Source organism: Centroberyx affinis, unplaced genomic scaffold (genome assembly GCF_046629955.1).
Source record: "Centroberyx affinis isolate AG114_WGS23_722 - 3 ecotype Tasmania unplaced genomic scaffold, CSIRO-AGI_Caff_v1 ptg005443l_1, whole genome shotgun sequence".
NCBI classification, from domain to species: Eukaryota; Metazoa; Chordata; class Actinopteri; order Beryciformes; family Berycidae; genus Centroberyx; species Centroberyx affinis.
Genome location: NW_027282723.1, coordinates 148,822 through 165,695, shown reverse-complemented (window position 1 = coordinate 165,695; position 16,874 = coordinate 148,822). Strand labels below are relative to the sequence as shown.

At 39.2% G+C, this 16,874-nt stretch overlaps 1 protein-coding gene across 2 annotated transcripts; it reads right to left on the bottom strand.

Moving 5' to 3' along the window:
* Positions 1-3,376: 3,376 nt before the first annotated feature.
* Positions 3,377-8,630, bottom strand: LOC139667310 (uncharacterized). Of its 2 annotated transcripts, XR_011696936.1 has the most exons (4): positions 8,532-8,630; positions 6,678-7,039; positions 6,033-6,146; positions 3,377-5,208 (listed from the first exon to the last, which is right to left on the bottom strand). XR_011696936.1 is itself a non-coding variant. In XM_071546763.1 (3 exons), exons 2-3 carry the CDS (start codon positions 7,037-7,039, stop codon positions 4,497-4,499), a joined length of 1,074 nt encoding a protein of 357 aa, XP_071402864.1. In that variant the 5' UTR covers positions 8,532-8,630; the 3' UTR covers positions 3,377-4,496. The 2 variants fall into 2 exon arrangements, 1 of the variants encoding a protein (XP_071402864.1); XM_071546763.1 differs by lacking the exon at positions 6,033-6,146.
* Positions 8,631-16,874: the final 8,244 nt, after the last annotated feature.

The following is a 16,874-nucleotide window of genomic DNA, read 5'->3' as shown; positions in this document are numbered from 1 at the left end:
AGATGAAGATGATAGTGACGATGATGATGATGATGATATGCAGGGTGGCAGACTCTCTCCTCAAGTCCTCATGAGAGCCATTACAGAGTTTATTAGTGGCGGAAGACGTTATTCTAATACATCATTAGTATATTCTTTCAGAATATACTGAAAGATTGAGCTCAAACACAGTGAGTCAGACTGTCAGTGTAGCAGTGGAATCTGTTGTACTGTCAAAATACATTTGTTTTAGTGTGTGCTTTTATTTTTGAGTGCAATCAGTAAAATACAAAGGACGGGAAAGCGTGAGAAAACATAGCTACTGATTACTGGCTTGCAGGCTTTTGATTATATATATATATTATCCAGCAATTTCTTAAACAACTTAAGATGTCTTAACTGCTGGATAATGTAATAACTTGTCAAAATGTAGTAAAAATGAGTTGAAAATGTAATAAAAGCCTATGTGTGACATATTTTGAACTGACAATTTAATAATAATATTCACTTAAGATTTAATAAGTCATAAGGATAGGAAGAATGTGTGAACTTGGGTTTCTACATTATCAGTCTATACTGTAAAAAAAAAGCTACACTCCTGACGTGAAGCTCACTCCTTATAAAGTGGTAATTGTCGATTATTGATTAACATTATCACACAGTTTATTACATTAACAGGTAGGATATAATTACATTTTTAACTCATTTAGTACATTGAGTTATTACATAGTTGCTACAGATTTGCAGCTTGTTGAAGGACGGTCTCTAACGCACTCTTTATGTCAAACACACTTTATATATATATTTCTGTTGTTGTTATTGTTCTCATTAAAGCTACACTAAGCTGAAGGTCACATGACCCACAATGACAAGTGAAGAGGCAGGTAGCAAGTTTACTAGTTGAAACCATTTACTCGCTCGCTTCATCGATTCCGCCATTACTCGGGCCGAATTTGACAACAAGTCGGAAAGAGGTGAAAAGAACAACACAGCTGGCTGGTGTGTGGCTGTTTGTTTTTATCATTACGTCTCACGGAAATCTCCATGTAGCACACGTTCGTTTCAGGATTGGTTTCTGGGTCTGAAATCACTTATTGCAGGTTTAAAGCTGTGTTCTGTTGTTTGGCTAGGGAGCTGCTCTGGGTGTCTTTATTCAGGCCGAAGATGATGATGATGATGATGATGATGATGATGATGATGAAGGTAACAATAGTAATGAAACCAGAATGGAAGTGAGCACATTAGTGGACAGAGCAGGAGTCACAGACAGTTCATATATTCAACATAATAACCCTAATCCAAAACAAATCATTTTTGAGGGTGAAATATTCACTATAGAAGACACAATGAGACCTACAAGTAAAACACTATAATATCCCTATAGGGACCTTAAAAATAAGGAATTGTGTCTTTGCATATCCAGAGCTCACATTACCCAACTTTAATTTTCATAATATCGTTTACACCCTACCACTGCAAATACTTCAATTACTACTACTGCTACTACTACTGAAAGTACATTGCAACTACTACTTCAGCTCCTACTGCTAATAATACTACTGCAATTATTACTTCAACTACTACTGCTATACTACCACTGCTGATACTACTGCAACTTGTACTTCAACATCTACTTCTTCAAGTACTACTAATGCTTCAACTACTACTGCTAATAACATTTACACTTGTTACTGTAATTGAGTAGCTTTTTTGTGTAGGCTACTTGTACTTTTTGAGGATTTTTTAAACTCAGTAATTTCACTTTTACATAAGTGTGTTTTAAGTGTTTGTACTTCACTGCATAGTAAATCCCATCTATTACAGAGGACAGATTTTGTGTTTGTCCATCAGCAACAGAAACTGGATCAACATAAACTGACAAACTGTGGATCCATTCACAGTGAGAAGAGGAATCTGACTTTTTGTAATTTCAATTTTTCCAATGAAAATAATCTGCCCTCTCATCCTTTTAGAATCACATGGAAAAGATCTCAGCTAACAGTGTTCTCTTTTCTAAAATGTAACTCAGTAACTTTTACTCTGAGGACATTTTAAATGAGACTTTACTTTTACTCCAGTAGATTTTTACAGCAGTACTTTTACTTCTACTGATATAAAATATCAGCAAAGTATAAGTACTTCCATTTGTGTAGGATATTCTTTCCACCACTGCCTACTACTGAAACTACTACTTCAACTAAGTATTATTGCAACTACGGCTGTACAACTACTAATCTACATCTGTTAGATATCGGATACTCCTGCCATTGCCCTTGCCATTGCCCACTGCTCCTAAGCAGTTAGGATGAGTCAAATGCAGAGGACAAATTTCCCCAGGGGGATCAATAATAGTGTAACTTAACATAACTTAATACTCATGGTACTTTTATCTCATCTAAACTTTAAATTTAGAGTTATCAAATTTCCACTCCTGCTCGCCTTGTGATCCTCTCGTGCTTGCTTTTTCCTTTGCTGCATCATCTCTTAAAACATCCTCCTGACCCTGGCTATCATCTAGGGAGAAAATATAGACTAGTGAATTTACTTTTCAGTGAAGGCATGTATTAAACCTCTCTGGCAAACTCAGCCTATCAAAAGACATAGTTGTGTAGTTAGTTAGTGAAGTTAATTCATATATTTGAGTTAATTTACTAAAAATATATATACAATGTTTACACAGATAACTATTTACATATTGATGTTTACACAGTTATTATTTACATATTTACATGTTTAAATCTTTACATCGGCATCTTTAAAACAGTTACAATAATCTGCTGAATCTACCTCTGTGGTTCCCTCACATTTACCTCAGTCTAAGTCCTTCTTGCTTCTGATTGGTTAGTACAGTCACATGGGAGTCAGAACAAGGAAGTGTTGTTGTTGTGAAGCTGATCAAGTGTGGAGAAAAGTAAAGTGCTGCTTAAGAAAGTTATCCGTCTCCATCCGGCTGTTTCTTCTTATTAAGAGTGGTCCAACCACCACCTATCGAACCCTCACGTTACAGTTGTTATAGTATATCGGAGCCTAGAAGCTAGTAGGAGCTTAAACTCAGAGCAGAATACTTCCATTAAAACTGACAGTAGAAAATAGTTCATTTCTGTAGATAACCAGTCCAGGAACCGCTCAGCAATATCACAGGGACCAGCACCGGTCCCCAGACATAAGTTTAAGAAACACAGAAACTTATTTTACCATAGTCCTTAAGATTTTTCTCTTGCATAGACGGACTCTTAGCATTCATGATTGGAGCTCAAAGTAAGCCATCATGAAAATCATGTTATATGCTAACAGAAACCACAAAACAGGAACTACTCAGCTGTGTCCCAGGGACCGCTAATGGCCCCCAGGCCTCAGTGTGAGAAACCATGACAGACCACAGAAAGCAGACTGGCTGAACGTTTGAATAGTGGAGTTTATTGAGAAGTGTGAAAGCGTTACATCCCAAGAACCAGTACAGGACTATAGCGTAAAGAGAAAATCCATGAACAACTCTCTCCCAAAGCTGGAAAAGCAGTGAACCAAACCTCTCATCTGTGATGTAATTTGGATACAAATAGACAGTGATTGGAGAATGTTAGTTGGAGCTTTTAATCCTAATGACTTTTTCTCATTGTAGTGCTCACAGTTGTGAACCATAAAATGTGTCCATCTCCCTGTAAAATCCCCCTGGATGTTGTCACCTTGGCCACAAATTCACTCTCCCATTCACTGGCAATGGAGCTGCTCCAGAATTGTCTCTTCATGACATCACAGATAGTTCGTTTTTGGAGAGAGAGTTGGTCACGTTCACTCTGTAATTTCAACAGAATATGATATGTGGCTCCATTTCATATCTATAAATCAAATCTTAATCTAGAGACAGGCATTTATGGAAAAAAAATCATTGAATTATTGCCAATAAGAGTATCATAACTAGCCGATCCCTGTTTATTGTTAGCTGTTAGCATAGGCATTAGCAACACAAATTACTCGTACAGAGTCGTCCTCTGTTTTTGACCTTAAATATTATTGTTCTAAACTCTGAAAGGTGTGATCATTCATTAGATATATATATACTGGAGTATGAGGACACAATTATATTCAAGTTTGGAACTTTTTTCGATCACCTTTAATGATTTTAACAGAATTAAAGCCATAGGTAGACAAACTGTTTACCTGTCATTTGTAACTCTTCAGCCTGGGCATTGGACTACACCGACATTTTAGGAACTTGGCCTGTTGGTCAACTCACCCTTTATGTGATGAGACGAGTGGCAAAATAAAAAAACAATAGCTAAAAGTTATATCTTCTCACCTGGGGAAATGGTAGTCACCGTACTGTATGCTAACATGTTAGCATGCACACAGGACAGAGATATCTACTGGAGACAGAGATGATTTTGGTGATACTCCTGACATAAAGTGTAACAGGTAAATTGATCAACAAGCCAATTTCCCAAAAAGTCACTGTAGCACTCTTAGGTTCTGCTTAGGTTGCTCAACACTTTCAACAAGTGTCACTCCTTTTTGTGACTTTACAGTTCACCCTGAACACATTGGTTATTGACTTCAATCGAAGTTTTCTTTTTTTTGCTGGTCTGCCAGTCATCATCCTCCTCCTTCTTCGCCTCATCCTTCTTCTTCCACTCACAGGTTACACATGCTTTGTCATCGCAACGAAATATGTTTGCTATGCCAAATTCATCTGCCTTAGCAATATGTCGGATGGCTGTTTTAAGCTCTTCAGGTGTAAATTGTTTTGCCGATGTCTTGTCCGCATCCTGCTTTCCCATTCCGGGTTGAAAAGGTCTGGTGAACACAAGCGTGTGCTGCGGCCAGGCCTTGATGAGGTGAAGTAGTTTAAGAATGCTGCGATCGTGTGTCGTGTCAGCACAAGGTTCAGGACATGGAGAGAAGTAAGTGTAAAATATCATCTGATAATCAGTGTTCTGGTCAAGCGGCTTATTTGAAAATGTACGACCTGGTTTGCTCTTGATGCTTTCCATCTGTTTTAACACCAGATACTCTGAATGTTCCCTGTATTCTTGATTTTTAACATTAATTTTAGTTTCGCCAGGTTTCGCTCCCACAATGTAATCACCTACATAAACCTGGTTGCTAAATAAACTATTCCTGACTGTTGATGGAGGGTCGTTGGTTTGGAGTTTTTGTAATTCTAGCTTTCCATTTTTGAATGGGACAATTATAGCCAGGCTGTACTGTTTCAAATCATCACGAGGATCATATCTGGAAGAGAGAGAGAGAGAGAGAGAAACTAGACACACGTTTCAGACATGAAAATCTGAAGAAAAAAACACCATAAACGGTTCATTTTGACTGACAGATCATTTTTCATGATTCTCAACCTTTGCTTGAATTTTAACAAATTGTGCATGAGAATGTTTCAAGAAACAAAATACTCGGTATAGAAGAACGTTTGGTGACTGAGGCCCAATGAGAGCAGAACTATGTCAGTCATTATATGAACTTCTTTCTGTCACTCCAGTGGTTCTCAACCTGGAGGATGGGACATGGGAATTTAAAAAAGAAAAAAAAAGAAAAAAAAAGAGTTTTCTAATATACAAATACATCTTCATGTATCTGATCTTTGTGATTAATAGGGCCCAGTAAAGAGGAATGGAACCAGTTGAGTTTAGACCATTCCCACTGTAAAGGCCAAGACACACTGGAAGCATCTGATAAGTGCGTTGTCAAACAGACCCATTATATCCAATTGCTTTGCACTCACTAATTGCACTCACTAAAAGCGTCAAGTGGTGGTGATTTCCAACTCTGGACTAGGTTTGATTTTTGAGATGTCAGGAGGGGGTTAACAGAATTGTTCACCCAAAAATATAATTTTTGTCATTATATAATACTCACCTTCATGTCAGTTGAAACACTTAAGTTTGTATGTCAATATAACGAACAGTGAGCTCAAATTAATGTCAGTCCTCTCCACAACAAGTGGAGTGAAAGGAGAGTGTTTCCTTAGAATTTCAAAAAGGCAAAAAAAAAGACAAAAAAAGATAAGCTAAACGATAAGCCAAACGATTGGGACCAATATTTACCTCATTATCTCTTAGATTTTCTCGCAGGCACAGAGTTCTGGTCGCCCTGCAGCAATCAGGCGCAAGAGTCTTGCCTTCAGGCGCTCATTTTCAGCTCGTACTTCTGAAACAAACCTAAAACAAGCTTTTTGGTGACTATTTTAGAAAGACAGAGCTACTTTGAGCTGCAACGACAAATTGAAGAGGAGAGAAGTTTATCGGCTAGAACTCTAAAGAGAACATTCACTCACACAGTTGTTTTGGAAAAGGCTGTAGCAATGCTAGCTAGCTAGCTCGCTGTCTGTTATATTGACATACAAACTTCACCAGTGTTTGAACTGACGTGAGGGGGAGGAGATATTGACAAAGTTTTCATTTTTTAATGAACTACTCCTTTAAGCAACCCATTGTGTCAGTCAGCAACCTTTTTGGATCAACCATTGGCCTGTAAAAATAAAACCTATTGCTATGGTGGATGAAAGTTGGAAATCTCAATAGGTTCTTATAGCCTCTGTGCTGTTCTTGCATTGCTGGTATGAATTCAATATAAAAAATAAAAAAAAAACCTTCCTCAAAATACTCCATATAGAAACTATAAAAACTCTAAAACTCTGTAGATCTGTTTTTCTTTGCTTAACTTCCCCTTTTAAGAGATGAACTACTCACTTGCTCCAAATGTCTTGCATCACCTGGTGCAGTTTGTTTTGATCAATAGAGTCACCAGCGCTCGTCCCAGCAATGGCCTGACTGGGACCGGCCTTAGGCTGACTGGGACCGACGTTAGGCTGACTGGGACCGGCGTTAGGCTGACTGGGACCAGCGTTAGGCTGACTGGGACCGACGTTAGGCTGACTGGGACCGACGTTAGGCTGACTGGGACCGGCGTTAGGCTGACTGGGACCAGCGTTAGGCTGACTGGAACCAGCAGGAGAATTGGCGGGAACATTTTTTTTCTTCGCATGTACAGCTCCCGTAGGCAGGGCTAGGCTCAGCGCCAGCATCAACCAAAACACAGCAACACCTGCCATCTGCACACACACACACACACACACACACACACACACAGTGAGTGAAAAGAGAACATGTATTGCTGCTCTCCTTAAGCATCTTTCTGTCTTTCCGGCTCTAAATCCAAAGCTAAAATGTGTTTCTCCTTAACATCTTACTGTTAGTGCACTCATATGAAGCCATATCAGTGTTGTGTGAAGCTGTAAATGTAGTCAATGCACCTTTGGCTACTTCATCCCTTCTTAGTGGCATTGAAATTGTACACTCGGTGTACAGAACATTGGGAAGGCCTTTCTAATATTAAGCTGCATAGTTTTTGCATAGTCTTTGTCTCATTACACTCTAACCTGTCTCCTCCCCTTCATCTCCATCTCCCCTTCATGACTGAAGTGGATTTAACATTGGAATCAATAAGGAATCAGAGCTTTAACCTGGATCACCTGCTCAGTCTACTTAACAGGTTTTATTAATACTGTTTAATAGGCACAAGTAAAATAAATGGATATCTGATATATGCCAAGACCACCCTGTGATGGATATCAATCTCATTTCAATAGAAAATTAGAAAAAATAGTGTTTTCAGTGCAAATGCTTTTATTTGGGTTTTGTTTCATCTAGTGGACTTTAGCTTGAACTGATTAGGTATTCTTGATCTGAAAGCAACTACTTATTCTACTAAATACGTAGGCCCCATTTATGTGGACTCTAAGGGTTACTACCAAACTAATGTGCAAATACAATACACCAACACTGGAGATCTATACCACAAGTCTAGTTTAAGACAAAAAATAGTCATCTAAGAGGGGACATTCATAAAGATTTCCTTCTTCAAATGTATATTCAACTAAGAGCAAAGGCTTTTCTCATTGCATATTTTACTGATAACTGTCTTAGTCAAAGTACGTTACACTGTCTATTTACAATACAACTTTTTAAATATGTTTACATTACAAAGACAGATTCATTGTTTTTTCCTTTCCATAAAAACATTAAGTTAGGGAAAAGAAGCAAAACAATGTTAAGGTTAAGGTTTCATTCAACACCTTGAGGAAACAATTGAAGACAACAATACATCCATATGCAATTCTATTTTGATTACATAAAGCAGGAATGCACTGTAATGACATGATGAAGAATTTGTGATTGCACAACACAAACATGATGCCACTGTTGATTCTAGACTCCTTTCACTCTAGAACCTGTTAGGCCCCGTGTTTCTGGGAATAACCCTGAAAAGGTAAAGTCAGGGTTAACCCACTTTGGAATGTTCTAGATTATGCCAGTCTGAAAGCTTCCTTAGACTGGGGCTAAGAAGGGTCTAAGAATGTGCTTAGCTCGGGGGTAAGTGCAATGTGATAAGCCTAACTTAAGCCTAAGATATGTCTATCAAATTTTAAACTTTACTCAAAGTTGAATTATATTATTATGAATATATCTGCTTCGCCTTGAGAATCCCATTTTGTAATAATGGTAAAAGCATTTCTGTGATGGTAAATTAGTATGGAAACTCACCTGTTTCTGTGGCAGAGTGGTAGATCAGAGGCGTGTATAGGTGAGTATCTGGCCTGATGCAGCAGTCTGTGCGTCTCAGAGTTAAGAGTTGCTTTTATACACAGCTGTACTGTCTTGGACACACCCACTGATAAAGCAGCACTCTGTTGAGACGGGAGGAACAGTAAAGTTATGACATACTACTTTGAATCCAATAGATTTGGTGCATGTGTAATTTAGCTTTGGGCAGCTATGTGATGTGGTCATATATGGGCATGAGTTGGTCCTGCAAATATGATTGGTCTTTCTTACCTGAGTAAAAAAAAAAAAATTAATTAATTTACTTATATAGTACATTTCAAGTAAAAAGCACAAGGTGCTTTAACAAACAATCATTAAAAGATCAAAATAAAACATGAAAACTAGTAGTAATAATAATAATAATAATAACCTTTATTTGTATAGCACCTTTCATACACAACATTCAGCTCAAAGTCCCCCCCCCCCATATAGTGTTCACTCATGTGCAAGTTCTTTTGGATCTTGCAAGGCAAATGAAAATTTGTACTTGTCCGTGTCAGTTCTGTTGGGATCCTGAACAGAAACAGTTAAAATGAAGGCTATTTTAAAAGCTAAGCTGAAAAGAGACGTTTTTAGCAGTCGTTTGAAAATGCTTACAGAGCCCGCCTCTCTAATATTCTTTGGCAGGGTGTTCCACAGTTTAGAAGCATAGCTAAAAAAGCCTACATCCCCAATCTTCTTTTGAGTGGGGTTTTGTACTTCTAACAAACCAGCAGTAGAGGACCTGAGGGTCTTGACGGAATATAGAACAGCAGGGATTCTGTAATGTAGGCTGGTCCTAAGCCATTAAGAGCTTTGTATACAAGTAAAATAACTTTAAAATCAATTCTAAAGGACACTGGGAGCCAGTGCAATGTAGCTAAAGCTGGAGTGATATGCTCTCGCTGCCTTGTTTTTGTTAAAAGTCTAGCTGTAGAGTTTTGGATCAGCTGAAGCCTCTCAATAGACTTTTTAGGGAGGCCGGTGAAAAGGGCATTGCAGTAGTCCAGTCTACTTGTGTTAGCTTTTCAGCATCTTTCTGGGTTAGGAAGGGCTGCACAGGGCTACACAATATATCTAAGATGAAAGAATGCTGTTCTGGTCACCTTTTTTATATGGGAATTAAAACTAAGATCAGAATCTAAGTTAACACCCAGGCTTGTTACTTCTGATTTGATCCTGCAGAGTGAGTTGAGTACATCTTATTTAGCCTGTTCCTAGTCAAAACAGGAATAGGGAGAGCTCCATGCACTGATGTAAAGTATCTTAATGTTGATGGTGGGCCAGCAAGAACACTGGGTCCCGGCTTGATATGGGAGCAGTCACGGGTGCCATCTCTACATCAGCAGGGACCTATCAGAACATATCAGTTGTTAATTGGCATATCATTTAACATATCAGTTGGCAATATACGTTGTTCTATCAAATCAAGTGGATCAGTGTATTGAGGCATGCACAATGATGGGACTTTCAGTGCTGTTTCTTGTAAAACCTCATGGAGCTCTTTGGGGTTAAAGTTTCATCCTGGTTTTGGACAGCTGCTTGGATAAGAATAGCATTTTTTTCTATCATAGATGACATTACTGTCATAGAATTAGGCGTTAACAGTTTTAATGTATCTTGCACAACTTTCAGATGAAGTATTGCTTGTAGAGTAGCGTTTAGCCAACAATTATTATCTCTTCATCTATTTGCAAACCCATGTTCTTGCACAATTCCTTTTTAGCATCCTGTCTAGGCTTATCAGGTTCATCAGCCACTTTGTTGCCCAAGTCCTTATTGGCATCTAGCATCTGTGTATCTGTTGCACAAGTTAACCTTGTGTTGTCATTTAGTGAGAAGATCTTTGAATTTACCTGGAAAGATTTTGTTAGTTGTACAGGCACTTTTTTCTTTTTGTTTCATGATTCTTCAGTCTGGGGAAGGACACATTGTGTTGTAGGCTATTTTCTCACCCTTCAAAAGCAACACCTTTGTGTTTTTGAACACCACCCCACTAATAGCTGTGCTTTTCATACTTTGGTCTGTTTTTGAAGGATACTTATGAGAAAGTCTATGCAAATCACTTGAGAGTAGGTCTGACCATATTGGAATGGTCGGGAGGAAATTGGAAAACAGTTTGCTTCAAATAATTTCTCCATAGTAGTTGTTTTCACCTGTGCCATCAGCGTTTGTGATGAGAATACTGGCTCATCATTATCAATGTCATGCATAGCAAATTGTTTCATCATATAGTTCTAGCTTTGATAGCTTCTCTGTTTTTGACTTCAGTCTGGCAAGTCCAGCTTCCACTGGAATTACTTTTGCTACCAAGTACAATGCATGTATCACACATCTCCTCAATTTCTTCCAGTTCTGTGGAATTCAGCAGAATGCTGAAGATGTACATTGCCAATACATACTGTTTATCCCTAGTATTGTACTGTTGTTTACAAATGTTACAAAGGGCATGTCATGATTTTTCTTAAACCACTGGGGCCTAAATGTACAGGTCTGCAGGAGTGGTTTGACATAGAACTTGTGCAGTTACAATGAAAGGTAAACTGTACAGTGTCTAATTTAGTCAGAAAATGTCACAGTATTACAGTATGTCTGACTTTGAGGGCCTGCCATGACTTTTCTTAAACAGCTTGGGCTTAAATGTTAGTGTGTAGTGAAAGTACAGGACTGCAGCAGTGTTTTGACATAGAACTTGTGCAGTTACAATGAAAGGTGACCTGTGCAGTGTTGAGGAGGTGTTCAAAAACACAAAAGTGTTGCTTTTGAAGGGTGAGAAACACAGACTTGATGAATGCACTTAAAACCATTATACGAAATGTTAGCCAGACAATTTTGTGACAAAATAGCCTGCAACACTCCAAAACCACATTGTGTCCTTCCCCAGGCAGAAGAATCATGGAACAAAAAGAAACAAGCACAAATCCTGTACAGACCCATGGTGCGTGCTCAATGCACTGAAGCACTGCAACAATTAAATTACTTAATTCCATAACGCTTCTTATATACCACAAGATAATAACGTTGCCAACTGTTAAAGAGTTTTAACGGTTGGCAAAAGTTTGGAGCAGATTGTGGAATGTTAAATTTCACTTTTGTTTTCACACTGGGAGACTCTGTGGATTGAGTACAATGCTGCTGGTCTGCTGTCTCTACATCTCCAAATGACATGATGTGATGCGCACATCAGAGATGGATTTAGATCAATTTCTATACACTGACCAACTTGATTTTGTTCCTCTATATGGGAAACATTGCATCTCACAGTCAAAGCCGCCCTCTACAGGCCATCTGACGAAGTGCATCATCACACTAAGCATCACTGACTGACTGACTGACTGACTGACTGACCTGAATTTGCCTTGTGATGCTCTCAGCTGCACCGTGGGAAAAAGCACCTGTACAACTAACACAAGGTTAACTTGTGCAACAGATACACAGATGTTAGATGCTAATAAGGACTTGGGCAACAAAACGGCTGATGAACCTGATAAGCCTAGACAGGATAAAAAGGAATTGTGCAAGAGCATATGCTGGTTTGCAAATAGAGAAATAATTGTTGGCTAAATGCTACTCTACAAGCAATACTTTATCTGAAAGTTGTGCAAGATACGTTAAAACTGTTAACGCCTAATTCTGTGACAGAAATGTAATCTATGACAGAAACATTTGCTATTCTTATCCAAGCAAGTGTCAAAAACCCAGGATGAAAATTTAACCCCAAAAAGCTCCATGAGGTTTTACAAGAAACAACACTGAAAGTCTCATAATTGTCCATGGCTCAGCATAATAATCCATTCGATTTGATAATAATTTCTCTGACAAGAGCCCCATTTTTCTCTTACCACCACCAGCTACACCTGACTCTCAGCTCTCTTTTCAACCACTCTATCACTAAAGGTAAAGGCCCAAACACATGTATGGCATGTGGTTCAGCATCAGTGAAACAAACATCTTGGATTACTTGCCCTGATATTTTAACCCTTCATGTGTCCTGTGTAGGTGATGATGGATTGGTACTAAGAGATTCTGCATTTCCGTCTGAAGCAGTTGAAATTCCTGTTGGTGAAAACGGAAAAAAGAAATACAGGTTGTGCTCACTTTGTCACAGTGGTTGTGAGGCCTCACAAGGGCACTTTTGGTCACATTTGTTTTTTGACCACATTGTTGTGAAAGCAGATGATTGCCGCATATCAGTCACATCAAGAGCACATGCAAATCAAGCAGACCAAAAAGGGGTCACATACCTCTCTGCAATCTGTAATGATGAGCCACTTGACAAGTGTTTCACTGAAGTAAACTCTGAATATTCTCATGATTTGGATGCAGACATTAGTGTTGTATGCAATGACAGGCCAAAACAAAACATGGATTTAAAAGTGTCAACAGTGGGGGTGACTGATGCTATGGGGGAGGCTGTTCCAGAGTCTTGGGGCTGCAATTGCAAAAGCACGATCACCCTTACACTTTAGCCTGGACCGTGGAATAGCCAGTAGCTTTTGGTCAGATGACCTGAGAGTCCTGCAGGACAATTTGGGGTGCATGAGATCAGAGATGAGGGGGCTAACCTATTCAGAGCCTTGAAAACAAACAGTAAAACCTTAAACTCAATTCGCTGACGTAGTGAAAGCCAGTGAAGAGAGGCCAGGACAGGGGAAATATGTTCTCTCTTTCTGGTGCCAGTAAGAAGCCTTGCAGCAGCATTTTGGACCAGCTGCAGACGGGACAGGGAGGACTGACTAATACCTGAATATAGGGAGTTGAAATACTGTAATCAAGGCGGCAGGAAATGAAAGCATGAATAACTTTCGCCAGGTCAAGAAAGGAGAGGAAGGGCTTGATTTTGGCTATTGATCTGAGATGGCAGAAACTGGATCTAACTGAGTTTATTTGTTTTTCAAAGTTAAGGCCTGAATCAAAAAATACCCCTTGCCAAAAGGTTTGACGTAAGCAGACAACTGGCTAAGGTTGTTGGTTATGGTTGTGACAGAGGCTGAAGGACCAAATATAATTTGACCAAGGGGAAGCATGCATAGAGAGAAGAGAATAGGACCTAGAATGGAGACTTGAGGGACCTGCTGAGGTGTTGGCTGAGGTGGATGAGAAAGTGCCCAGATTTACTGAAAAAGTTCTGTTTGTGAGGTATGAAGTAAACTAGTCAAGGGCTGTGTCATTTACACCAACCACATGCTGGAGGCGGTCAATCAGAATGACATGTTCTACTGTGTCAAAGGCCGCTGTAAGATCTAAGAGCAGCAAAATGGCAGTCACCTGAATCTACAAACAGCAGTAGGTCATTCAGCACTTTCAGTAGTGCAGATTCTGTGCTGTGCATAGCTCTAAAACCAGATTGAAAAATGTCAAGGATGTTATTATGGTTCAAGTGGGAGAGCAGCTGAGAGAGAACAACTTTTACAAGGACTTTGGATATAAACGGGAGTTTAGAAATAGGTTGAAAATTGTTTGGAACTGTGTGGTCAAGGTTGGGTTTTTAAAGGAGAGGATTAAATGCATGTTTGAGACAGGGTGGAACAGTACCTGAGGACAGAGAATTGTTAATAATGTGGAGAATACAGGGACCTACAGAGTCCAAAACTTGTTTCAGGAGCCGAGAGGGCGCTCTTGACCAGACTCCTGTGCTCTCTGAAATTCGGGCCAAGGTAAGGAAGCTGGTGAGATACTTTAGAAGCAGCACCACTGCTAAGGTATGTTCTTTGCCTTTATTATAATTTTTTGATGGTGCTTTGTTTTGTTTGTGTTACTGCTGCTGTAACAGTTCAGTTAATTGCTATAATGTATTCTTTTGCAGGAGAAGCTCGCACAGGTTCAAGAGCAAATGGGGAGGCCCAAACTGAAACTGCTTCAAGAAGTGGAAACACGCTGGAACAGCACATACCACATGCTGCACCGTCTGTTGGAGCTCAGAGAGCCAGTGGGGGCAGCTTTAGCCAACTTACACACTGACATCTGATGAGTACAGCAGTATTGGTGGGTGCCTTTGTCTGCTGTCTCCATTTAATGATGTCACCGTGGATCTCTCAGAAGAGAAGAAAGTTTCCGGTTCAAAGGTTGTCCCACTGTTAAAAATGCTGGAACAATCTCTAAAGGAAGAAACTCCAAATGCAGCAACTACAGTGGCAACGGAAATGGGAGCAAATCTCATGAGGCAACTAAGAGAGAGGCTTCACAACCTACAGTCAATGAGCATCATGTCCCTCGCAACACTGCTAGACCCAAGATTTAAAACCATAGGATTTTTCAGCCCTACAAAAGCAAATGATGCGGTAAGAAGGCTTACATCAGAATGTACTGCCATAATGAGGTCTGAAACCCTCCTATCATCAGCATCATCATCATCACAGCCACTATCAACATCACAAGCTGCTGAACCTGCAATCCCTATGAGCTCAATAAAGAGTCAAAAAGATTTTGAGCTTGTAGCCTGTGTAGATCTAAAATCTACACTCTCTCTGACTGCAGTCTGACTGCAGCTGCAATATAAAAAAAAAGTGTCTTGCTGAGGTGGAGCATGTGACAGGAAGTTAAACTCTTCCATTTTGATTACATTTTTTGTTAATTTACACTTTATTTTATCTGACATTTATTGTATTTTAATGTTTGTATTGTTTTCTGTTGTTGGTTGCAACTTTCATGTTTGAGTTGTAGCTTTCTTTTTACACTGACTCCCTTATGTGTTTAATTTGTTGTTCACTTATCAAGCACCTTGAGCTGCATTCATGCCTTGTATGAAATGTGTTATAAAAATTAAGTGTAATATTATTATTATCATTATTATTATTATTTTTACTACCATTGGGCATTACATTATGTTCAACACCTTTGCTAAAGGACGAGCGCTGTTCTCTGATTGGTTGTTGTGTTGTTATGCTGGCTTGTGATTGGGCTACTTGTCTATAAGCTCATCTTGCACTCACAGTAACTCTTCTTAAAGAAGAGTGATGAAGGTCTTTGTTGCTGAAGAGCATTAGTGTTTCCTGCTGTGAGTCCCAATTCATAAATGAGAGTGTCAAAATCCTACAAACAGGGCAAAGAAGATTTAGAGCATATTATTCCATTCTGTGTCTTGGATCAGACTTATTGGACAGTAGTTAGGCCTGTTTTCCAGGATCAATACTGAGAGCTGGATCAGTGTGACAGTGGGCAGCTGATGTTGGAGGCAGACTGCTGCTGGACTGATGTGGAGGAGTGATCACTGAACAGTGGAAATGTTCTACCAAAGTGAAGCAGCATATTAAAGACACTGGTTGTAGAAGAACACAAATCCTGTAGTTGAAATAAAAAGAGAACAATCCTGACACAACAGCACTCAGAAGATGAAAATTTAATTCTGAGTGAATGGATTCAAGTGTCAGTATTGAATGCACTTTAAGCATCAAAAAGTGTCTTGTCTTTGTAATTCACAGCCTGGAATTTCCATCTTCAGAGCATTAACTTAAGTAGGTTCAGCTGACAGGATCAGCGGTGCAGCTCTGCTCTCTTTAACTTAACTGCTTTATAACTTAAACATTTTTTACCAACTTCCATCAAAATTACCGTTAACTGCATGCATGTGTCTGATACATGGTGCGGAGTAATGTTATTTCAATACACAGGATATGATGTCACTGTCCCCTGCCATATAATCCAAGTTCAGCATTCACATAGAGCTACCATGCAGATGAACCATAGAAAACATCAGGCTATATCATAAATCTACAGGACCGTACGACAGGCAGCGACATTCTTAAATAAATAAAACCAAAATATAAAATATAAATAAATTCACAGGATATTTGCTTTGAAACATAATGGACTCAAAATCTTTGGTTCGTTACAGTGGGAATATTATCTAGCTGGGTTAATGCTGATATTGATATGAAAATACATCTACACAGTTTATTGGCTCTTCTGCTCTAACAGGATGTGAGCTAGCATCCAGAATACTGTGCATCATGTTTTATACCAGTCCTTTCCATGTCAGTCCAGCAGGGGGAGCTGCTGATCTGAAACTGCCCTCTAGAGTCTATAATAGTACAACAGCACAATATGATTCACCACACATTACCTATATACCGACCGCATGTATTTACCATGCTACTCCTGTATAGACAGAAACAGAAAATGTTCAATATGCAGCTGCTTTATTTTCCCAGCAGAGACAGAGAGCAGAGCAACAATATAAAACTACAGTAAAGCAGCTGACCTGCACACATGCTGTAGCAGTACAGCCCACAAGAGTGCGACCTCACTCCACTAAAACCTCCTGAACAGATCCACAACCTGAACACAATGGCCCTCATTTATCAA

What these genes read in the sequence shown, in the direction of transcription:
- LOC139667310 (XM_071546763.1), bottom strand. Translation starts at nt 7,039, where the DNA reads ATGGCAGGTGTTGCTGTGTTTTGGTTGATGCTGGCGCTGAGCCTAGCC. An exon ending in ATGCAAGACATTTGGAGCAA is followed by an intron (nt 5,209 to 6,677) that starts GTGAGTAGTTCA and finishes TCTCTCTTCCAG; the next exon opens with ATATGATCCTCGTGATGATT.